At 36.8% G+C, this 20,979-nt stretch overlaps 1 protein-coding gene across 5 annotated transcripts in view; it reads left to right on the top strand.

Moving 5' to 3' along the window:
- The window catches only part of LRIG2 (leucine rich repeats and immunoglobulin like domains 2), a 70,897-nt gene that overhangs the window by 21,398 nt on the left and 28,520 nt on the right, over positions 1-20,979 (top strand). For 3 of the 5 annotated variants that reach the window (XM_024119760.3, XM_024119762.3, XM_024119763.3), the window contains exons 2-9: positions 13,866-13,931; positions 15,372-15,446; positions 15,608-15,742; positions 16,287-16,430; positions 16,554-16,697; positions 17,568-17,711; positions 17,913-18,056; positions 20,758-20,838. In XM_024119760.3, coding sequence (XP_023975528.1) covers positions 13,866-13,931; positions 15,372-15,446; positions 15,608-15,742; positions 16,287-16,430; positions 16,554-16,697; positions 17,568-17,711; positions 17,913-18,056; positions 20,758-20,838 — 933 coding nt within the window. The remainder of the gene's footprint in view (positions 1-13,865; positions 13,932-15,371; positions 15,447-15,607; positions 15,743-16,286; positions 16,431-16,553; positions 16,698-17,567; positions 17,712-17,912; positions 18,057-20,757; positions 20,839-20,979) is intronic. The other 2 variants (XM_028488988.2, XM_024119761.3) reach the window with 2 other exon arrangements.

Below are 20,979 nucleotides of genomic sequence, written 5' to 3'. Positions count from 1 at the left end.
GGCATGTGGGATCCTCCCAGACCGGGGCGCGAACCCGGTTCCCCTGCATCGGCAGGCGGACGCGCAACCACTGCGCCACCAGGGAAGCCCCTGCTTCTTTTTTTAAAATAAATTTATTTATTATTTATTTTTGGCTGTGTTGGGTCTTAGCTGATGCGCGTGGGCTTTTCTTTAGCTGTGGTGAGCGGGGGCTGCTCTTTGTAGTGGTGCCTGGGCTTCTCATTGCAGTGGCTTCTCTTGTTGCGGAGCATGAGCTCTAGGCATGTGGGCTTCAGTAGTTGTGGCACGTGGGCTCAGTAGTTGTGGCTCGCGGGCTCTAGAATGCAGGCTCAGTAGTTGTGGCGCATGGACTTAGTTGCTCTGCGGCATGTGGGATCTTCCCGGACCAGGGCTCAAACCCGTGTCCCCTGCATTGGCAGGCAGATTCTCAACCACTGCGCCACCAGGGAAGCCCTGTCTTTATGCTTCTATATGACAGAAACTCTTTCAAATTTTATTTAGTAGTTTAAAACTTGACTGGATTCTCCATGGCAGAGCTCTGTGTCACATTGTTCTGATTTTACACACACAGGCATAGACACACACACACAGAAGAATTGAAAGACCAGGTATGTTAGTCAACTTCTTGTTTTTTCAAGTAAGGACATTAGAACCCCTCTCCTCCATCAATTATTTGCTGTTATGGTCATTTCATGATAGCACCAAAAAATTAGGAAGTACATGATTTTGGTTTTTTTTTTTAAATTTTTATTTATCTATTTAGTTTTTCGGCCATGCGGCATGCGGGATCTTAGTTCCCCGACCGGAGATCGAACCCGTGCCCCCTGCAGTGGAACTGCGGAGTCTTAACCACTGGACCGCCAGGGAAGTCCCAGGAATACATGATTTTAGAGTTAAGGAAAATTCTGTAGATTAACTATATTTAGCTTTATGGAAAACTTGTAACCTTGACCTTATTATTTTCCTTTTACTGTTGACTGCTGAAAACTTCATCATGGATTTGTGAACCACTGCTGTACTAGATTAATTGGAAAGAGATGGCAGATGACACTTAACCATCTGCCATCTCTGTCTCTTTTGCTTGCAGACAGAACATTATTCTGTCAATACTTACTGTCATTTTGTGCCTCAGAGGGTACAAGAGAAATACGTCTGGATTTTATATGCATTTAGTTGTTACTTCTAGTTTCTTAGTCTCCTCTGTTCTCATAATAGTTACTGTTTAAGATTTGTCCACATTGTTGTTTGGAGTAGTTGTGAACAGATTAGTTCTTTAGCATAGGAAGAGGGCAATTTATGTTGAATAACTCCAGGAAGTCTTTCAGATTTAGACATAACTTGAGCTTTAACCTCTTTAGCTGTTGCTTTGTGTGAGTGACATTGGTAAAATGTTTTCACTGTTAGTTACAGGTGGAGTTAGCCTCGATTCTTTCAAAGGTCCTGAGCTCACTACCAGTGACTTGCGTGATGTCAAGCAGAAACCGTAGAGCTTTGCCTATACTTCATATTTCTTTCCTAAAAGGGCAAATAATTTGTAGTATCCTTCCATTCTACATTTTTAGTGATACTGGTAAGGATTGAGATACTCTTTGGAAAATATTCTTAGGCTTTAGAAAGGTAATATGGTAGGGGAGTTGATTTGAGGATGTTTGTCTTTCTGAAAATGAACTCTTCAACCTTCTATTGCATGTAGAGGATACAGGTTGTGAAGAAAGCTGAGGCAGAAACATAACTTTGACATAACTTGATGCTTTTCAATTGGATAATCCAGCTGGGATGTGAAGAGAAGAATCCACTTTAATTGCTTCAAACCACAAGGTGGTGAACTGAAAATGAGTCCCTTTAAAAAAGGTACAGATTAGATTTCCCCTCTATTAAGGTCCCTCATATTTACCCCACTTGTTACTATCTACCCTTGTTTTATACCTTCTTCTTCCATTTTGTGTTCCATGATATTTTCACTGCACTTTATGGAGAAGTGAGATTGACTGCGGGGCTGAGCACAGTGAGGTTGGCTGTGGGTTTAGAAACGTGGTTTACTCTGTCATCAAACCAAAGTAGGACTTCCCTCTCTTGGCTTCTAGGCCTCCTTAGGTAGGAATCAAGGGGAAATGCTTCTTGCTCTAAATAATATCATCCTATCCCAATTCCACACTCCAAAGTAAAGAAGAGCTGTGCTTATTCCTGGGAAGATTCCCCATGCCTTCCTTGCCCTAACCCTCACATCCTCACCACCAACCGGTATCTGCTGTGAGACCATCAGCCCCAGGCTCATTATGCCCTTTATTCTTGTTCACACCAGTCTCCACAAGAAACTCAGGACTTACAGGTTAACTCTCTTCTCCATAGAAAGCCCCAACCCTCTTCTTGGCTTTATTTTTGTCTTTAGTAGGCATCATCTTCTGACATGCTACATATTTTACTTTGTCGTTTCAATAGAATGTAAATGTCATGGGGGCATGGATTTTTATCTGTTCATTCATTGCTATAGATGAACAGTGACCAGCAGTAGGTACTCAAAGGTATTTGTTGAATGAATGCAGTAAATAATTGAATTAAAGAAAACCTTTTGAGGGAGATTAGGAGAAACTCTCAAAGAAATTAAAGCAGTCCTTTCTCAATTGCTTCTCTAGTTTTTTGTTTTTCGTTTTTTTAAAATTTTATTGGAGTATAGTTGATTTACAATGTTGTGTTAGTTTTAGGTGTACAGCAAAGTGATTCAGTTATACATATATATATATATTCATTCTTTTTCAGATTCTTTACCCATATAGGTTATTACAGAATACTGAGTAGAGTTTCCTGTACTGTACAGTAGGTCTTTGCTGGTTATCTGTTTTATATATGGTAGTGTGTGTGTGTTAATCCCAAGCTCCTAATTTATCCCGCCTGCCCCCCGCAACGTTTCCCCTTTACTTCTCTAGTTTTTTAAAAAAAAATTATTTTTGGCTGCACTGGGTCTTCGTTGGCTGCGCGCGGGCTTTCTCTAGTTGCCATGAGCGGGGGCTACTCTTCGTTGTGGTGCGTGGGCTTCTCATTGCGGAGGCTTCTCTTGTTGCAGAGCACAGGCACACGGGCTTCAGTAGTTGTGGCTCGCAGGCTTTGTTGCTCTGCAGCATGTGGGAACTTCCTGGACCAAGGAGCAAACCCGTGTCCCCTGCATTGACAGGCGGATTCTTAACCACTGCGCCACCAGGGAAGTCCCTCTAGTTTTTAAAATATCTTATTAGATGATTTCTTTTCAGCGTACCTCATTCCCCATAGTAAACATTTTGAGTGAATCAGTATATTATCTTAGCTAATTATTGTATTTTAAGATCATCTTTTTAAAAAAGAGAAAAATTTCTGAATATAGGCATACTAAGTTACTACTAATTCTAACTCCCATCTCACTCTGGGATGTTTTGTTTAATTGCATCAAAATTCAGAAAAACTTTTGTGTGAACAAATAATCTTTCATTTGTTCTGATTGTTTTTATAGGACTTTGCAGCATCTATTAGATATTTACTAAATATTAGTGAATAATCAGTTGCACAAAGTGTCATAGCTTGCAGCCATAGTTTGAGGGGTTTTTAATAGTCTACAACTTCATTCCAACCTGTACACCAGCCACCTATTTCTAAAGTTGGGATCCTTCAAAGGCATTTGGATGTCTTTCACGTACCCTATCTTTCTAGGCGCTAGCAGAAACACCAGTTTTATTCTTTAAAAGAAACAGACCCACTGGTAAATCCCTAAAGCACATTTAGGGGAACGGGGAATACACTGCTATGGTGTTTCCAAAATTCAATATCTGTTGTCCTTGGCTTGCATACTACTGTTATATCGAACTGTTTCACTTGCAACAATTATTTCAAAGCATATACAGTATGCCTTTCTTGCATTGCATTAAGGATTTTAACATATTTCATCTTCTTTATCCTGGTCTGCCTGGGAAAGTGATAAACAGAAGATGTGAGCCCATGAAATTTATTGTAATCTTCAAGGCATTTTTGTTAGTTCAGAAAATAGCTGAAGAAGAAAGCCTATAATGACAGAGGCTTAAGAAATCTTATCTAATACATATTTGGTAAGGATCACTTAGATCTCATTGTTAACACAAGTCTACACTGAATTATCTTGATATTTTACATTGAGCCCAGCATAATTTACCAACTTAAACTCCGTTTGACACTGAGAGTGCCTGTCTTATCATACTTTCCCTAGCATTGATTATCATCATCTAAATTATTTTTTGCTAATTTGGTAGGGGAAAAATTATATTGTTTTCATTGCTTTTCTTTGTACAATTCGTTTGATTCTCTTAATGTTAACTTTGTCTTCACTGCTTCCCTTACCCTGAATGGCACTCGATTTTAGATGTTAGAACCACTTGGAAAGAGGAGAGTAGTGTGCTCAGTATATCCCTAAGGAGTTTTACAACGTTGACCTTCGCCGTTTTTGACAAGATCTTTCTGGGCAAGGGAACAATAATTAAGAGATGAAGAGAGACAAACAAGGCTACTACTGGAAAGTGGTAAAGAAACCTAGGGTCATTTCACCTTGCTATAGACTCCCATACCTAAACCCAAATCCTGACTCTCCTTCCCAGTGAGATATGTAGTCAAGGAGCTATCCAACAATGTACTAGTATGTCTTGCTGCGTTTACCTAAGACTTCATTTTTAAAATCTTATTTTAGGGAACATACATAAATTATAAAAGAGCATATATTCTCATTAAAAGAAATCAAGCAATACAGAAGAGAATTAAATAGAAATAAAAGCACCCATTCCTTCTTCTACCCCTTCTATCCCACCCTCCTGTGGTACAAATAGGGATTTACAGGAATTTCATCCTGATAGTAAATGTAATTTAGTGGCATTTTGGCGTCAGTGAGACTTTAAGGTGATCCTGTAAACTCCAGGAGGGATTATATAAACTCCCCAAATGTCTGTTTTGTTCCATACTACTTAGTGCAGTGCCTGGCATATGATAGATGTCAAATATTTGAGGACAGTTTCATTGTAAGGCAAGAAAAGGAAAAGAATTGAAAGAATCTTAACAGAGCATCGTCTGGCCATCAGGCTTTGGGGTATTAGATTTCTGGAGAAGCGCAAGGGTTCTCAGCACTGGCTGCATGTTAGACTATCACTTGGAGAGCCTTAGCAAAATACCAGTGCTCAGGTCTCACACCCCAGTGATTCTGCTTACATTGGTCTGGATGAGACCCCAGCATCAGTGTGTTAGAATCTTCCCTGGTAATGCTGATGTGCAGCAGTGGTGAAGAACTACTGAACCATAAACAGTTGTTGCTTACTGAATGTTAATTGAGGAGATCTGTGCTTTACTTAGTTCTTTAAAAGTCCTTTAAGCTTTGGAGGACACTTATTTTTATAGAGATTATTGTCCTAATTATGTTTTGTTATATTAAAAATATTTTGCATTTCCTTATATACAACATATATAGTAAGCACATGGATAATCAAAGAATTACTTAATTACTTGTACATTAAGATAATCATTAGGCTTTCTGATGCTAGAAAATATATTTCCCTTATCTTAGGACCATGACATTTTATATGGTATACTTTCTTTTTTAAAGGCCCTTTAATCCTAATGGAAAACTGGCATTTAAGCAGTAGAGAAAACAAATCATATTAAAGAGTTTAGCAAAAATGTTTTTTAAAAAAATCTGAATGCATTAGTATGATGTTTTCTTTTCTATGCCAAACTAAATGACTCAACTTGTTTATTCTGTGTTATTCCAGTCATCAAAAATGTTAAGATGTTCAGCTGATGCAAATAAAAAATAAAAGCAATTTAGGGACTTCCCTGGTGGCCCAATGGGTAAGACTTGATGTTCCCAATGCAGGGGGCCCAGGTTCGATCCCTGGTCGGGGAGCTAGATCCCGCATGCTGCGACAAAGATCCTGTGTGCTGCAACTGAGACCCGGTGCAGCCTAAATAAATAAATAAATATTAAAAAAAATAAAAGCAATTTAAGTAAGTAGATTCCATCCAAATTATTAATTTCATGTTTGGGACAAAAACCAGAGGAACAGAATATTTAATGTAAGCTTTCTTTACTATGCTGTAAACCTGTTTTTTTTAAAGTGTGTATTCTTTACCTTTCCTTCTTTTGCCCTTCCCCAACTTTTCCCCAAAAAGGAGACTGTAACTGTGTTGTTTGTAATAAACTTAAATGCCGGAATAACTGTCAGAATAACTAGTAGTGATGAGTAGTTTTAAGGTTAAACCATAAAACATTGGTTTTATGTGCAACATTAATGAAGTGTGGTGTAAATAAATTTGTAGCTAAACACTTCTTAACTTTGGCTTTCTCTTATACATTTTTATTTTTTGTATATCCATTTCAAAATCACTATGACATCTTAGTTATATAATCAAAATCTTGGCAGGTTGCAGCAGGAAAAGCATAGCCAACCCTGAGCATAATTATGCTTATTTGAGGAAATATTAGACTTGTTGCCAGGTTAAACTACATGGGTGTTAAGAGATAATAATGAGAAACCCAACTAATGCTTGGCTTTGATTAGACCTTCCTTCTCTGCCAATAATGTAAGTGATAAGACAGTTTATATTAAATTTAATATCTATTCACTCCTCAAAATATGATAACTTAATAATTATAATAAAATATAGTCTATCCATATATAAAATAGTATGATAAGAAGATGCGAACCCAGTTCATAGTCAGAAAATGCTCACTAATGATGATGGAAAGTATCTTAGCTTTCTGTATATTTTCATGTATAAGCAACAGCCTTTGTTATGCTATTGCTGAATTATTTTTTATTCTAAATGGAAAAAACATTAAAAACATGGGATTAATATGCTGTGGTTTTTTACTGCTTGCTAAAAATTCAGCTGTTCATTGGCTTGAAATTTGAAGGCCAGACACTGGTTTCTAAAATGCAATTTACTGTTTCATAGATAAGTCCAAAAACTAAATCTAGTATGTGTGTTCCACTATCTTTCTGAGGTATACTACTGATTAGGAATGCAAAATACATCTAATTATTATTTTTTCCTTTGTCTAGTGTCATAATTAATCTGATTGGGTCAGTTTAGAGCATTATTCTGAAAACATTCTGTAAGAACAATTCTAGTCTCTTAGAAAAGTAACAATTAAAATCTTCTTTCCTAGTCACATTCTGGGCTAAAGACAGATTTTATGTGTGAGTTTATTTTTAAATAATACTTTCCCATGATAAACTATTAAAACAGTACAAAAGCATATAAAATGGAAAAGTAACAAGTTCCTTGTTCCACCTAAGGAAAATTCACTGTTAACTGTTTCTTGGGTGTACTTCCACAGAGTTTTACACATATATCTTTTCCCTTTTCTTCAGAAACACCTCCCCACCACAAAGCTGTACTATGCACTATGTATAAATATCTGTTATTCTTTTATTTTTTATTTGAAATATAGTTGATTTATAATATGTTAGTTTCAGGTGTGCTACATAATGATTTGACATTTGCATGCATTTTTTTAAATTTGCATGCATTATGAAGTGATCACCATGATTAGTCTGGTGTCATGATAACCATCTGTCTCTGTACAAAGTTATTACAATATTATTGACCATATTCCTTATGCTATTCTTTTTACTGGCTGCAGAGATTTCCATTGTATGGAACTTTCATAAGTTATTTAACTGCTCCCATTTTATTGAACATTTAGATTTCTTTTTATTTTATGATTTTGCTATTACAGTAACTTCCTGGTAGATATCTCTTAATAATTATATGACTCTATGTAGAATAGAATTCTTAGGTTATTCTAAAACAGCATATCTTGTGATATAGGTTTATACTTCAATAATTTGACCAAATCTTTGGTGGGCTGCCTTGTTATTGGCATCTTTCTCATGAAATTGGAATTCAGAAGCAATATTTAATTTATTACTTTAATAAGCTAATTTAGGGAAGTAGTTCCAATTAATTAAGATTTTACCTTGGGAAGTGGATTATGCCTGTATGTACAAAAGATAAATACTTAGAAAAGGTGAGAGTGCTGGACCATCATTCTATTTCAAATCTAGTATTATATAATCTACTATTTACACACTGACCTGTATTCTAAGCATTTTATTTATATCCTTTTAATCATCTGAGCAATCCATTGAGGGTAGGTACTAGTATCCTCATTTAATGGTAGATGAGACTGAAGTTTAGAGAGGTTAAATGACTTGCCCCAGGTACCAGAACTGGGTGTGCAAAAACTCTATTCTTAAAGGTAGAATTCATATTTCTTGTTTTGTTGTTGTAGTCCCCACAATGAAGCAGTGTTTTCAATCATTCAGAACCCAGGGAAAGATAATGGAAGAAAATAAGATATGCCTCTTATTCTTGAAAATTAATGCTCCCATTTTCTTACCACATCCAACTTTTTGGATTCATATAAAAAAAGTGTTGTACAATGTAAATAAGTAATGCAATTGAAGGATGAAACTTTAATTTGGAATAGCATTATGCTTCATGCTGTAATACAAGCTTTTGAGAATAGGCTGAACTGTGAACTTCAACGATAACAAAATTTCTGATAAAGGGGTCCTTTGCAAAAAGTTAAAAGATAATAACATATTATATATCCAATAGTTTGGGTATGACAATGTTTTATGTATTTATCCAGCATAATTTGCCCTTTTGTGAATGGAAATCCATGTTTTGCTAATTAGAGTGTATCCAGCGTAATTTACTTTAAAAAATATACTCAGGATTATCATTTCGCTCATTTATAGTACTGTGATTTATTTATTTATTTATTATATATTTGTTTTTGGCTACGTTGGTTCTTCATTGCTGTGCACGGGCTTTCTCTAGTTGCGGTGAGCGGGGGCTACTCTTCGTTGCAGTGAGCAGGCTTCTCATTGCGGTGGCTTCTCTTGTTGCGGAGCATGGGCTCTAGGCGCGCGGGCTCAGTAGTTGTGGCTCGGAGGCTCTAGAGCGCAGGCTTAGTAGTTGTGGCCCACGGGCTTAGTTGCTCTGCATCAGGTGGGATCTTCCCAGACCAGGGCTTGAACCCGTGTCCCCTGCATTGGCAGGCGGATTCTTTTTTTTTTTTAGTGGGGAAGGAGGAGAGAGGGGAGGAGAGGGGAAGGGAAGGGAGGATAGGAGGGAAGGAGGGAGGAAAAAAAAGTGTCTACAGCAGGCGGATTCTTAGCCACTGTGCCACCAGGGAAGTCCCAGTAGTGTGATTTAACAGGCTGACTATCTTAAGTACTCTTGGAGTATACTAAAGACAGGGATCCCAGAACAACTCAAAATTCTGTCTGCTTTTAGGTTTACTTTTCCTTTATCACTAACAGCTTTATACCAAAAGCTATCTCAAAACAGCAGATTCTCAAAAACAAAAAAGACTGATAATGACTCAAAAGTGTACATATATGACTGGGCAGAAGAAAACTTCATCTCCATTGCTACAGGACTTCTTTGCAATTAGCTTGCAGAACTTGTTTCTCCTCAAACTGTTGTGATTGCTCTGCATATCCTATAAATTATTTACACCCTGATGGTACAAAATGGCTACATTAATGGCACCTCTGGCTCCACATGGTATCAAGAACTTTAATAATTCATCTTTTATTACAGCTACATCCCTGTAGATTAGCATTAGTGGGTACTGAGTATAACACTGAGCTAAGTAAGGCCTTCTCTGAGAGACCTTTACTCTCCAAACATTGTATCCATAAATATTCAGATATTAGTGCTGTTAAAAAATAAAGATTATTGACTGTTAAAAAGCTAGACTCTTTAGGTTGTCAAGCGTTAGATTACTTCAACTGTTTAAGTGCATTTTACGGATATTTCAAGGGGAAAATATTTGAAAGACATTCTCCATTTCAGGACTTGCACTTAAAAAACAAACAGATAAACTAGCATTAGTTTATGTGAATCAAATGAAATTAATGACTGGCCACTGGCAAGAATAGAGACTTTCATTTTGAAAATTATTCAAATTCTTAATCTAAGAGTTTTACATCTGATATTTGAAGTCTTCAAATTTATCTTCTTCAGCCTTTTTGGACTACTTTAAAAAAATAAATTGGAAATTTCTTATGGAGAGCAAGAGTGTGTCTGTGTACCTTCGTACACCCATGTCATATTAAATGCCAGAGTGAAATTTAGATATAAAAGAAAGTTAATTTACACATTTTTCAGTGAAGCATAGTAGTTGAGTTGATGTTGAATTTATGTTTACCATTTTGAAGTGACTCCACAGAGTACTACAAATGTTGCTTTCAAAAAAGACAAAAAGGTTACTAAAGTTGACAGTGGTTGTAACCTTAGCACTTAGCACAGTGTCTGGCACATGGTTCTGTAAATGCTTATTGCATGAATACCTGGTGATCAGATCAATCCATATAATTCTAGTTACACATCTGGTATTTTGAGAAAACAGCTATACGATTTATACTAGTTGATTTCTATGATAGTACCATTTTGGGAGTGTATTTCAGCTCACTGTTAGTGTTTTTTTATTCTGTTCAATGTGGATTTGGTGCAGAAAAGTCCAGAGAGCCTCATTATATGCAGTTCTGACCTATGAGGCATATATTCTTTTTTTAAAAAAAATTAATTAATTAATTTATTTTTGGCTGCGTTGGGTCTGTGTTGCTGTGCGTGGGATTTCTCTAGTTGCGACAACCGGGGGCTACTCTTTATTGCGGTGCGCAGGCGTCGCATTGCGGTGGCTTCTCTTGTTGTGGAGCACGGGATCCAGGCGCATGGGCTTCAGTAGTTGTGGCACGTGGGTTCAGTAGTTGTGGCTCACGGGCTCTAGAGCACAGGCTTAGCAGTTGTGGCACGCGGGCTTAGCTGCTCCGCGGCATGTGGGATCCTCCTGGACCAGGGCTCAAACCTGTGTCCCCTGCATTGGGAGGCGTATTCTTTTTTTTTTTTAATACTTATTTATTTATTTATTTATTTTTGGCTTTGTTGGGTCTTTGTTTCTGTGCAAGGGCTTTCTCTAGTTGCGGCAAGCAGGGGCCACTCTTCATCACGGTGTGCAGGACTCTCACTATCGCGGCCTCTCTTGTTGCGGAGCACAGGCTCCAGATGCATAGGCTCAGTAGTTGTGGCTCATGGGCCTAGTCGCTCCACGGCATGTGGGATCTTCCCAGACCAGGGCTCGAACCCGTGTCCCCTTCATTGGCAGGCAGATTCTCAACCACTGCGTCACCAGGGAAGCTCTGGCTGGCGTATTCTTAACCACGGAGCCACCAGGGAAGCCCGAGACATATATATATATATATATATATATATATATATGTATTTTTTTTTTTAAATAAATTTATTTATTTTATTTATTTTTGGCTGCCTTGAGTCTTTGTTGCTGCGCGCAGACTTTCTCTAGTTGTGGCGAGCAGGGCTACTCTGTGGCAGTGCGCAGGCTTCTCACTGCAGTGGCTTCTCTTGTTGTGGAGCATTGGCTCTAGGCGCATGGGCTTCAGTAGTTGTGGCACGTGGGCTCAGTAGTTGCGGTTCTCAGGCTCTAGAGCGCAGGCTCTGTAGTTGTGGTGCACGGACTTAGTTGCTCCGTGGCATGTGGGATCTTCCCGGAGCAGGGCTGAAACCCGTAACCCCTGTGTTGGCAGGCGGATTCTTAACCACTGTGCCACCAGGGAAACCCTGAGGCATATATTCTTAAGACAGCATTAGTCTGTAGAGAGGCTCCAAATTATTTCAGGTATCTTTTGGATTCCATCAAAAAGTGTTAGAGGTTTTTCAAACACACAGAGAAAATTGTTCTTTCACCCAGTAGAGACAGTGGACAGTTTTCACTGATACTGAATATATAGTGGTTTATACTATGTATAAGTTGAGTTTAATCTGATTGCTTTAGATTTCTGTAATAATGGTTTTCTTTAAAACTGATTGACTCGTTGTCATTGATATCCATGAGAGAAATATAGGGGATAGTACAATCAAAAGTTATACTGCCAAGGAGGTTAGGGTTTGGAAAGGCATTAGAGGCACTGATTAAAATGAAAGCCCTTAATCTGTAAAAGGAAAATTCCAGAAAGCATGAGATGTAGAAGTAAATGATGCTGTGGTAGCCTACTATACAGATATTAGCTCTCTGTTTGCCAGACCAGCCACCTTGGAGTAGAATATGGAGTATCTAACTTAAATTAGAGCAGTCACATTTCTCCTTAAGTTGAAACATCACAGTAAGTAAACATCTTTTCACTCGTGTGAAATTCTGTTTGTTGTTCTATAGCAAGTGTGAATTGGATGACAGTGTCTGCATATAAGATTTTTATGTGGAGTGAATTCATGTTTTTCTCTCTTAACATTTCCCAACACATCCCTCCATTCATGAGTGTCCTTGAGCTGATACCTGGTGCCACATATCTTAGAATAAATGTTTTAGAACTGTGTGAAAAAGTGACAGTTTGATCTAGCCTTAGTTATATTATGGTGTAAATTAAGCTCTTAAATGAAAGTGGGTAGGTTTTACAGATGGACAGACACGAAACTAGCTGAGAACAAATTGTTATGCTGTGATAGAGACATCGTTCAAAACTGCCTGCATCTGTCAACTGCCCGTGGTGGTACAGTGAGATAAAGTGATCTGTAATGTTTCTCTAGTGTATCCCTATTGCTAGCCCTATTGTAATGTGTAATACATCTCTTGGGCAGACAGCTTGTGTGGGCTAGATTCCACCTCATCTTGAAAAGATGCCAGAAAGCAGCAAGGTGAATTTTTAAGCCTATTTAAATATTTAGACTCATGAATAATTTCAGTGAAATCTCTGCTGTATCTAATAAACTACTCACTAGAGGTGAGATAGAATTTCAAGTTTTTGACTTCCTCACTTATTAGCTGTGTGACCTTGGATTGACAAATTATTAATTTCTGTCTGTTTCTATGTCTGGAAAGTGAGGATTGTAAAAGTATTTGCCTCATAAGGTTGTTGTGTGGATTTAGGCAGATTTATATGTATAAAGTGCGTAGAAGAGTGCCTGGCACTTAATAAATGTTAGCTGCTGCCGCCACCACCACCATCATCATTAACGTAACTTGGAGTGAGATGAATTTCCCTTCCCTGAAGCTAGATTGCTTTTTTTGCTTTTAAGGAAGACTACATCTCTATCAAGGATGTGGTCAACCCCAATTCTAATACAGAAGCTTACTGTCTTGACTTGTGAAATCTAATCCATCTTCAAGTTTATCTACAGCTAAAGTGTAATATATTATATATTATAATATATATTATATAAAGTATATATTACTTTAAAAGTATATATTACTTTATATTGTTACTTTAAAAGTATATATTTCTTTCAAAAGTATGTAAAGCATAGTGCATTATAATAAAGTGTAACATAATCACTAGAAGGGATAAAGAAACTATAATATCTCTGTGGAATGATCTACAAGATGTATTGTTAAGTGAAAAAACCAAGGGGCAAAATAATGTGTAAATTATTCTACCATTTGTGTAAAACTTTTCTGGTACATGCATAAAGTATCTGACAGGCTGTAAAAGAAATGGTATGTTTTCACTTGTTGCTGTTGGGGAGGGAAATTGGATGGCTGGAGACAAGGGTGACTTTTTACTGTATATCCTTTTATACTTTTTGATTACTGAACCATGTGAATGTATTTCCTAGTTACTAAAAACAAAAACAAAAAACCCTCATAAAAAGGAGAAAGTAAAAGAGCTGTTTTGAAATCTACATAAATTTTTATTCATCCTTTATAAACATTTCTTTTTATCTGTACTAAAATTCACATTTGATAGGGCTTTTAGATTCCTATTTTCGTTTCATTTTTTTTTTTTTTTTTTTTATCCTTTAAGTGTGCTTTCCAGGGCTAAACTAAGAATGATCTCTTATCCTCCATTTAGGGATTTGAGTCATAATCGGTTGTCTAACTGGAACATCAGCTTGGAATCTCAAACATTACAAGAAGTGTAAGTTATTTTTATTTATTTAAACTTACATTAAATTCTTTGAGGTGATTTGATGAATTATGAATTTCAGGATGTTTAATGCAAAATGTCAAAAAATTGAAGGAAAGAAAACTTTAGATTAAAACATGTTTAAAAGCCTAAACTTGTCTTTGGCTTTGTTAGTATCACAAACTCTCTGGGTATTATGCCATTGCGTTGGTGATTTCAAGTTGTAAACTGCGTAGAAATACTATTCTACTTCCTTGGGGCCTAAAGTAAGATTTTCCCTCTTCAGAGTGAATATATTTTATTTTTTTTGCCAGAGTTTCAGCCAGTGAAACTCTGTATTGTGTAAAATTTTTTTTTAATGTTTTTACTTGTCTAAGGTGGAAGCATCATGTCTGAAGTAGGTTTATATGAAATACAATATTTTTGGTATCACCTGGAATATGGTAGTTAATATAATTCAGTTTTCCTCTTCATTGAAGTTTTTCCTTTAGTACTGAGATGTATTATTATGTAGTTTCTTGAGAGAAATTTCTAAAATATTATTAACATCAGTTATTGCATTGTGGTATTCCCAGAGGCACAACTGTTGAGGCCTGTTTACCTCTATACTAAACACCCTCAGAATCCTCAGATGAATTTTTCTTTTGAATTTCTTTCTGACAAGGGGTACTTTGTGCTCTCATTGTCTCTGCATTCTCTCCTTCCCGGCCTCAAATTGTCTGCCCCTAATCTGCTGTGGACTGAATGAACAATTGACAAGCTTATTAGCTGAAAGAGTAGGTCCTGAGGAAAGGAAAATGCTCAGTGGGAAGTGCATGGCTTTATTATTTATTACATGGACTTTGTAAGTTCAGTTGGTTACTTGGAGGCCTTTTACTTCTGGCTTCTTTTCTGTATTCTAGATTGTTGAGGTTGTTCAGTGATTGAAAAACAGGTTGGTGAAATGTGATTGCATTAGATTTGCTACTAAAACAATTGAGATAATCTGTTTAGGTCTGTGCTCTCAAGCAACTTTCCCTAACTTTGAGTAAAAAAAAAAATATATGTGTGTGCATGTGTATTTTAAAAATTTATTTAATTAACTTATATATAAATTTATTTTATTTATTATAAATATATATAGAGAGATATGAATTATTCTTTCTTTAAGAAGGACAAATTAGCTGTCATAAAAGTATTCAAAGAACCTTGCTGGGATTAAAAATATTTAATGTGCAAAATATTTCCTAGCCTTTCTAATATTGGTATCAAATCATAGATCTATACCATGAAAACATTTTTTAATTAAAATCTCTAATTTCTCAGTAGAAAATATTTAGTCTAACTCATTCTGGGTCATAGGCTTTTTTCACATTTGGCATTTATCCTAAAGAATATGTACTATCCAGAAACTAGAACTCGAGGTAGCATTTCCCTCACTAAATTTTTATATCTATTTTTCCCCCTACTCAGGAAAATGAATTATAATGAGCTAACTGAAATCCCATATTTTGGAGAACCAACCACTAATATTACTCTTCTCTCATTGTAAGTAAATAAAATTTCAGGTCTTTTACTTAAATTATGCATAGTACACAGTTTTTTTGTTTTTGTTTTAGGTACCCTTGTTGTTGATCCTAATTATTTAACATTTTTGTGGTTTAGGGTGGATCACTGGCAATAGCTTCAATATAATCTTTGTTTTATAGAGTCCATAACATAATCCCAGAAATAAATGCAGAAGCGTTCCAGTTTTACCCTGCACTCGAGAGTTTAGATCTCAGCTCAAATATAATATCAGAAGTCAAGACATCTTCATTTCCTCGAATGCAGCTTAAATACCTGTAAGTAAAATAGAGTTTACACTAGATTTAATTTGAAGTGCATGTTTATTATTCATTGATATTTATCTTCCCAGATATGTCTTATTTATTGTGATTTTGATATGCTTATGTGAAACAAACCTAGGTTAGATTTTTTTGGGTTTTTTTCTGCCCTTAAAGAGTACACTATTTTCAGAAAATATTAAGTATCCAAGGTAATTTTTGAGATTTAATTCTGGATTGTGTTTTACTAACAGTTGTGTAAAAGGTAAATGGGAGTAGTTTGTTCAACAGTGCTTAACCTGTGTAATCGTGGTGATAATTAGCGTGAGTGCTAGTGTTTTACAGTTTACAAAGCATATTCACGCATACTATTTCAACCCAAATGAAGTAGGTATTATCCTTATTTTGTACTTGAAGAAACAATGCAGTTAAATGATTTGTAAAGTTGCATACGGTTGCTAAGTGGTAGAGCTGGGGCTCAGTCATAGACTTGAGGCAGCTTTACAGTGGTAGAATGTTTAGTTTCACTGAATTTTTTTTGTTGTTATCTTGTTCATTTTAGGAATTTGAGCAATAATAGGATAACCATCTTGGAGGCTGGTTGCTTCGATAATTTGTCAAGTTCCTTATTAGTGGTAAAGTTAAACAGGAACAGAATTAGCATGATTCCACCCAAGATCTTCAAGCTACCTCACCTCCAATTCTTGTGAGTAACTAAATAGATGGATTATAAGAAGATTGTTTTTTCTTATAGTGTCTGTTTCTTTTTACTATTATTAGGGCAAATCAGCAAACCAATTTTCTGACTGTAAAACTATTTTTGTTAAAGGGAACTTAAAAGAAACAGGATTAAAGTTGTGGAAGGTCTCACATTCCAAGGTCTAGACTCCTTAAGATCTTTGAAAATGCAGCGGAATGGAATTAGCAAACTCAAGGATGGAGCTTTTTTTGGCTTGGATAACATGGAAGAATTGTAAGTACTATGAACTAGAATAGGAGATTGTTAGGAAGGGAGTCTGGGGCTTTTCAGTGCCAAACAGCTAGAATAGTAGCTTTAATTATAACAAAGTACTTTAGCTCTTCCTCCCTTCTCTTATGTGAAATAAATTAAGATTTAAGCTCTGTTATCTAACTGGTATTTTTGTCATCATTCTTCCAAACATTTCATCTGAAAAGTTTATACTCCCTTAATGTTTGGCTGATGAAAATTATCAGGATTTATCCAGAACAGGTATACTATATCTCTTGGTGAGTTGATTTTATAGATATGATATTTTAGACAGTCTTACAGCCTTCTTGTACTAAATCTTAAGAAACATGTACATATTTATGAATAGAATTTGTCTGCTCACTTGGGTTGAGCAAAGGTATATGCCTCTGTGCAAGACTTAATGAAGATTTTTGGAATCTTCTCACTGCATGCCTTGTTGGTTTTTTTTTTTTTTCTTAAAGATTTAATTTTATTTATTTTTGGCTGCGTTAGGTCTTTGTTGCTGCACGCGGGCTTTCTCTAGTTGTGGCGAGTGGGGGCTACTCTTCATTGCGGTGTGCAGGCTTCTCATTGCGGTGGCTTCTCTTGTTACGGAGCATGGGCTCTAGGCATGTGGTCTTCAGTAGTTGTGGTGCACGGGCTCAGTAGTTGTGGCTCACAGGCTCTAGAGCACAGGCTCAGTAGTTGTGGTGCATGGGCGTAGTTGCTCTGCGGCATGTGGGATCTTCCTGGACCAGGGCTCGAACCCGTGTCCCCTGCATTGGCAGGCGGATTCTTAACCAGTGTGCCATCAGGGAAGTCCTGCATGCCTTGTTTTGAAGCATTTCCTCCTTTCTTTCTCTAATTCTGCAGAGAACTGGAGCATAATAACCTTACAGAAGTGAACAAGGGGTGGTTGTATGGCTTGCGAATGTTACAACAGCTCTATGTGAGCCAGAATGCTGTTGAAAGAATCAGCCCTGATGCATGGGAGTTCTGCCAAAGACTGTCTGAACTGTAAGTGTGGGATGGCATTTCAGTGGAAGCTGTGAGACTAGAGCAGATTGAATAAGTCATTCCCATGGCCAGTAATGAGATCTAATATCCCTCTTTATTAGAAATTTGAAAGCCCTAAATTTATCATGTAAATAGAATAAGAATATGAAAGTTGAACTAGAAGAGAGTGAATTTTTTACCTTCCATGTTTTCTGTTTTTAGTGATTTGTCCTATAACCAGTTGACCCGCCTGGATGAGTCTGCCTTTGTGGGTCTGAGCTTACTGGAGAGATTGAATTTAGGGGACAACAGAGTTACTCACATTGCTGATGGTGTATTTAGGTTTCTTTCCAATCTTCAGACACTGTAAGTATATCTTTCCTTTTTGGGGATATTTTTTTTTTACTAATTTTTTTAAAGCACTAAAGCAAAACAACTAATCGGTGTACATATTATGTATGTTAATATTTTGCAGTTCTTCTCTCCTATGCCTTGGGCTAAGACAGTCTTGCTTATCTCTATCCCTATATGTAAATTTTATGTATCTCTAGCCATTTCAGTTTGTACTTTAATTCTGAGTTAACTAAACAACAAAGCATCTCTTATTGTGCCAGTTACTGTGGAATAAAACACAGTTGCTAGTGTCAGGAATGCACATTTTCTTACTCCTCTGACCTTGAACTACCAGTAGTGTACCAGATCTACCACTGCTCATTCAAAAGGATGCAGGACGTATAGTGGGAACAGCTCTGGCAGGAGACCTCTTCACTGTTACCAATTTGCTGCATGACTTTGGACAGAAAAAACTAACATTTATTAATGATCGGATATGTGCCAGGTGCATTCAGAGTACTGGGATATTATTGCTCTTTTCCATATTGGTAGACTGAGGTTCAGAGAGATTAAATGATTTGTTTAAAGTCATATACCTTGTAAATGTTTGGGCCAGGATTAGAACCCAGGTCTTTTCCCAGGTCTTTTTTATACTAAAGCTCATGTGCTTTTTTTAAAAAAATAAATTTATGTATTTATTTATTACTTATGTATTTTTGGCTGCGTTGGGTCTGTTGCTGCGTGCGGGCTTTCTCTAGTTGCGGTGAGCGGGAGCTACTCTTTGTTGCGGTGCGCGGGCTCCTCATTGTGGTGACTTCTCTTGTTGCGGAGCACAGGCTCTAGGTGTGTGGGCTTCAGTAGTTGTGGCACGTGGGCTCAATAGTCGCGGTGCGCGGGCTCTAGAGTGCAGGCTCAGTAGTCGTGGTGCACGGGCTTAGTTGCTCCACAGCATGTGGGATCTTCCCGGACCAGGGCTCGAACCCATGTCCCCTGCATTGGCAGGTGGATGCTTAACCACTGCGCCAGCAGGGAAGTCCCTCGTGCTTTTCATTTTACTGTCAGACGAACAAAATCACTTAGCCTTTCTTGGTTTTTTTTTTTTTTTTTAGATGTCCAGTGAAGGATGGATATAGGATTAGATGGTTGCAAAAGTCAGTTTCAACTCTAAACTTCTGTTGTTCTGTAGGTTGAATGTTTTACCCTGATCATGGAATATAATTGAATGAAGAGGTATTTTAATGAAATACAGTAATCTCAAACATAGAGCAGAATAAGAGAAAAAGAGTAATTAGTATAATTTGTAGATTCTTAAGCTTCCTGAATAGGGGACTTTTTGGTCATCAGGTTTAGTTGATAAATGGTCTCAGAAAAGAGGCAGGTTCCCAACTTTGGGACCTAACCATAAGTGACAAAGAAAGCATGATACTTTTGTGAAGGTGTCTATGCATGCACAAGTGTGTGTTTGATGTTTTTTTTCTTTTTTTTTTTTAACTTAATGAAGTAGTCCTCCTTTAGATTTGGCCTTGAAAAAGTAAAAGTGATTTCCTTTTTTAAAAAAATTTTTCTCTTTTCTGTGTTATCAGAAGTTAAATTAGATCAGTGCAAACTCAGGAATTTATATTAGATGCAGCTGTAGTCTTTTGGCAGTGCATGGGATGGCAGACAAGTTCTTTTAGTACACCACTGATTATTACTTTTAGTATTAAAGTTTAGGAAAGTAATTGCAGACGTAAATTATTATCTAATGCTACAAAGATAGTTAAGGCAGAATTAGGAACAGATCTGAGATATTCCGGCTTTAGACCAATGCTCTTGCCAGAGTAGGTATACTTCTTACTCACTTTGGTGAGTGAGTTCTATTTGTGCTGTTCTGTGGAGGAGAGGGAAAAGTCCTGCAGAGTTGAGCCATCAGTTGTTTCAGTGTTTATACTTTAGTAAAATAAAATGACCTTTCTTAGCTTTCACTTCAGGTAAAGACATAGCTAAATGGGAAGAGTGATCTCCTATCTCCTTACTGTTATTCACATAACTTTACATATGTCTTATAAAGCAAAAAACTTTGTGCTTTATTATGAGATGACTTAAGGAAGCAAAAGTGATTAAATATCTTTTACTGGTATTTCTTCCATGATGACGTGGTGCAATTGTATTTCGTCTGAGAATGGAACAGTGGATTTTAAAAGATACATACTTTTCCTTTTAAGGAAAACAGAGTGATCACTCTAGCACATGGGTATATCATTCTTACTTCCCAGGGGGCATGTTTAATTGCTGTTGAGCTGTGAAGCTCTGTATTGACATTACTTTTTGTCAGCCATTTTAGATTTAAGGGCTCAGGGGAAGGCTTGGATCACCCCAAAATCCCATTAGTCTGAAATCAGATTTGTAAGCCATACCCCCTGCATCTTGAAATCCTCCTGCTCTTTGTAGGGCCCTGACTATACTTTTTAATATGCTAACACAATTACGGGCTATTAGCTAGGAAGATTAATACTCTTAGCACGTTGCTTAATTTATTTATCAAGGTCGGCTTAATTCTTAGCTTACTGGAATTAGTTCTTACATGCTTATCTCAGGTATTCTTTAAAAAGAAGAGTTGAGTGTTTATCATAAATAACTTAACCTTTACTGTAAGGATAAAAATTAAAATTAGCATTAGTATGTCAGGATGATGCCTGATGGTGTAATGGTCATGTTGACTAACATAACCTGTCTATCCCTGACATTTTCGTAGAAACTTAAGAAACAATGAAATTTCATGGGCCATAGAAGATGCTAGTGAAGCCTTTGCTGGACTCACAAGTCTCACTAAATTGTATGTACTTAAGATATTTATGTATGTCTATGAAGGTATGTTTTAAAGAACCAGTTGTAAATGTGATTGGATTGTGTCTGTTTGCTGTAGCTAGAAAGTCTGAGCCTTCTGGTTCACCCACTAAAGGAAGAAGCTTTGTTG

This window comes from Physeter macrocephalus, chromosome 4, assembly GCF_002837175.3.
Source record: "Physeter macrocephalus isolate SW-GA chromosome 4, ASM283717v5, whole genome shotgun sequence".
Classification (NCBI taxonomy): Eukaryota; Metazoa; Chordata; class Mammalia; order Artiodactyla; family Physeteridae; genus Physeter; species Physeter macrocephalus.
Note: the sequence above shows the minus strand (reverse complement) of the source record. Positions and strands in the feature narration are given on the sequence as shown.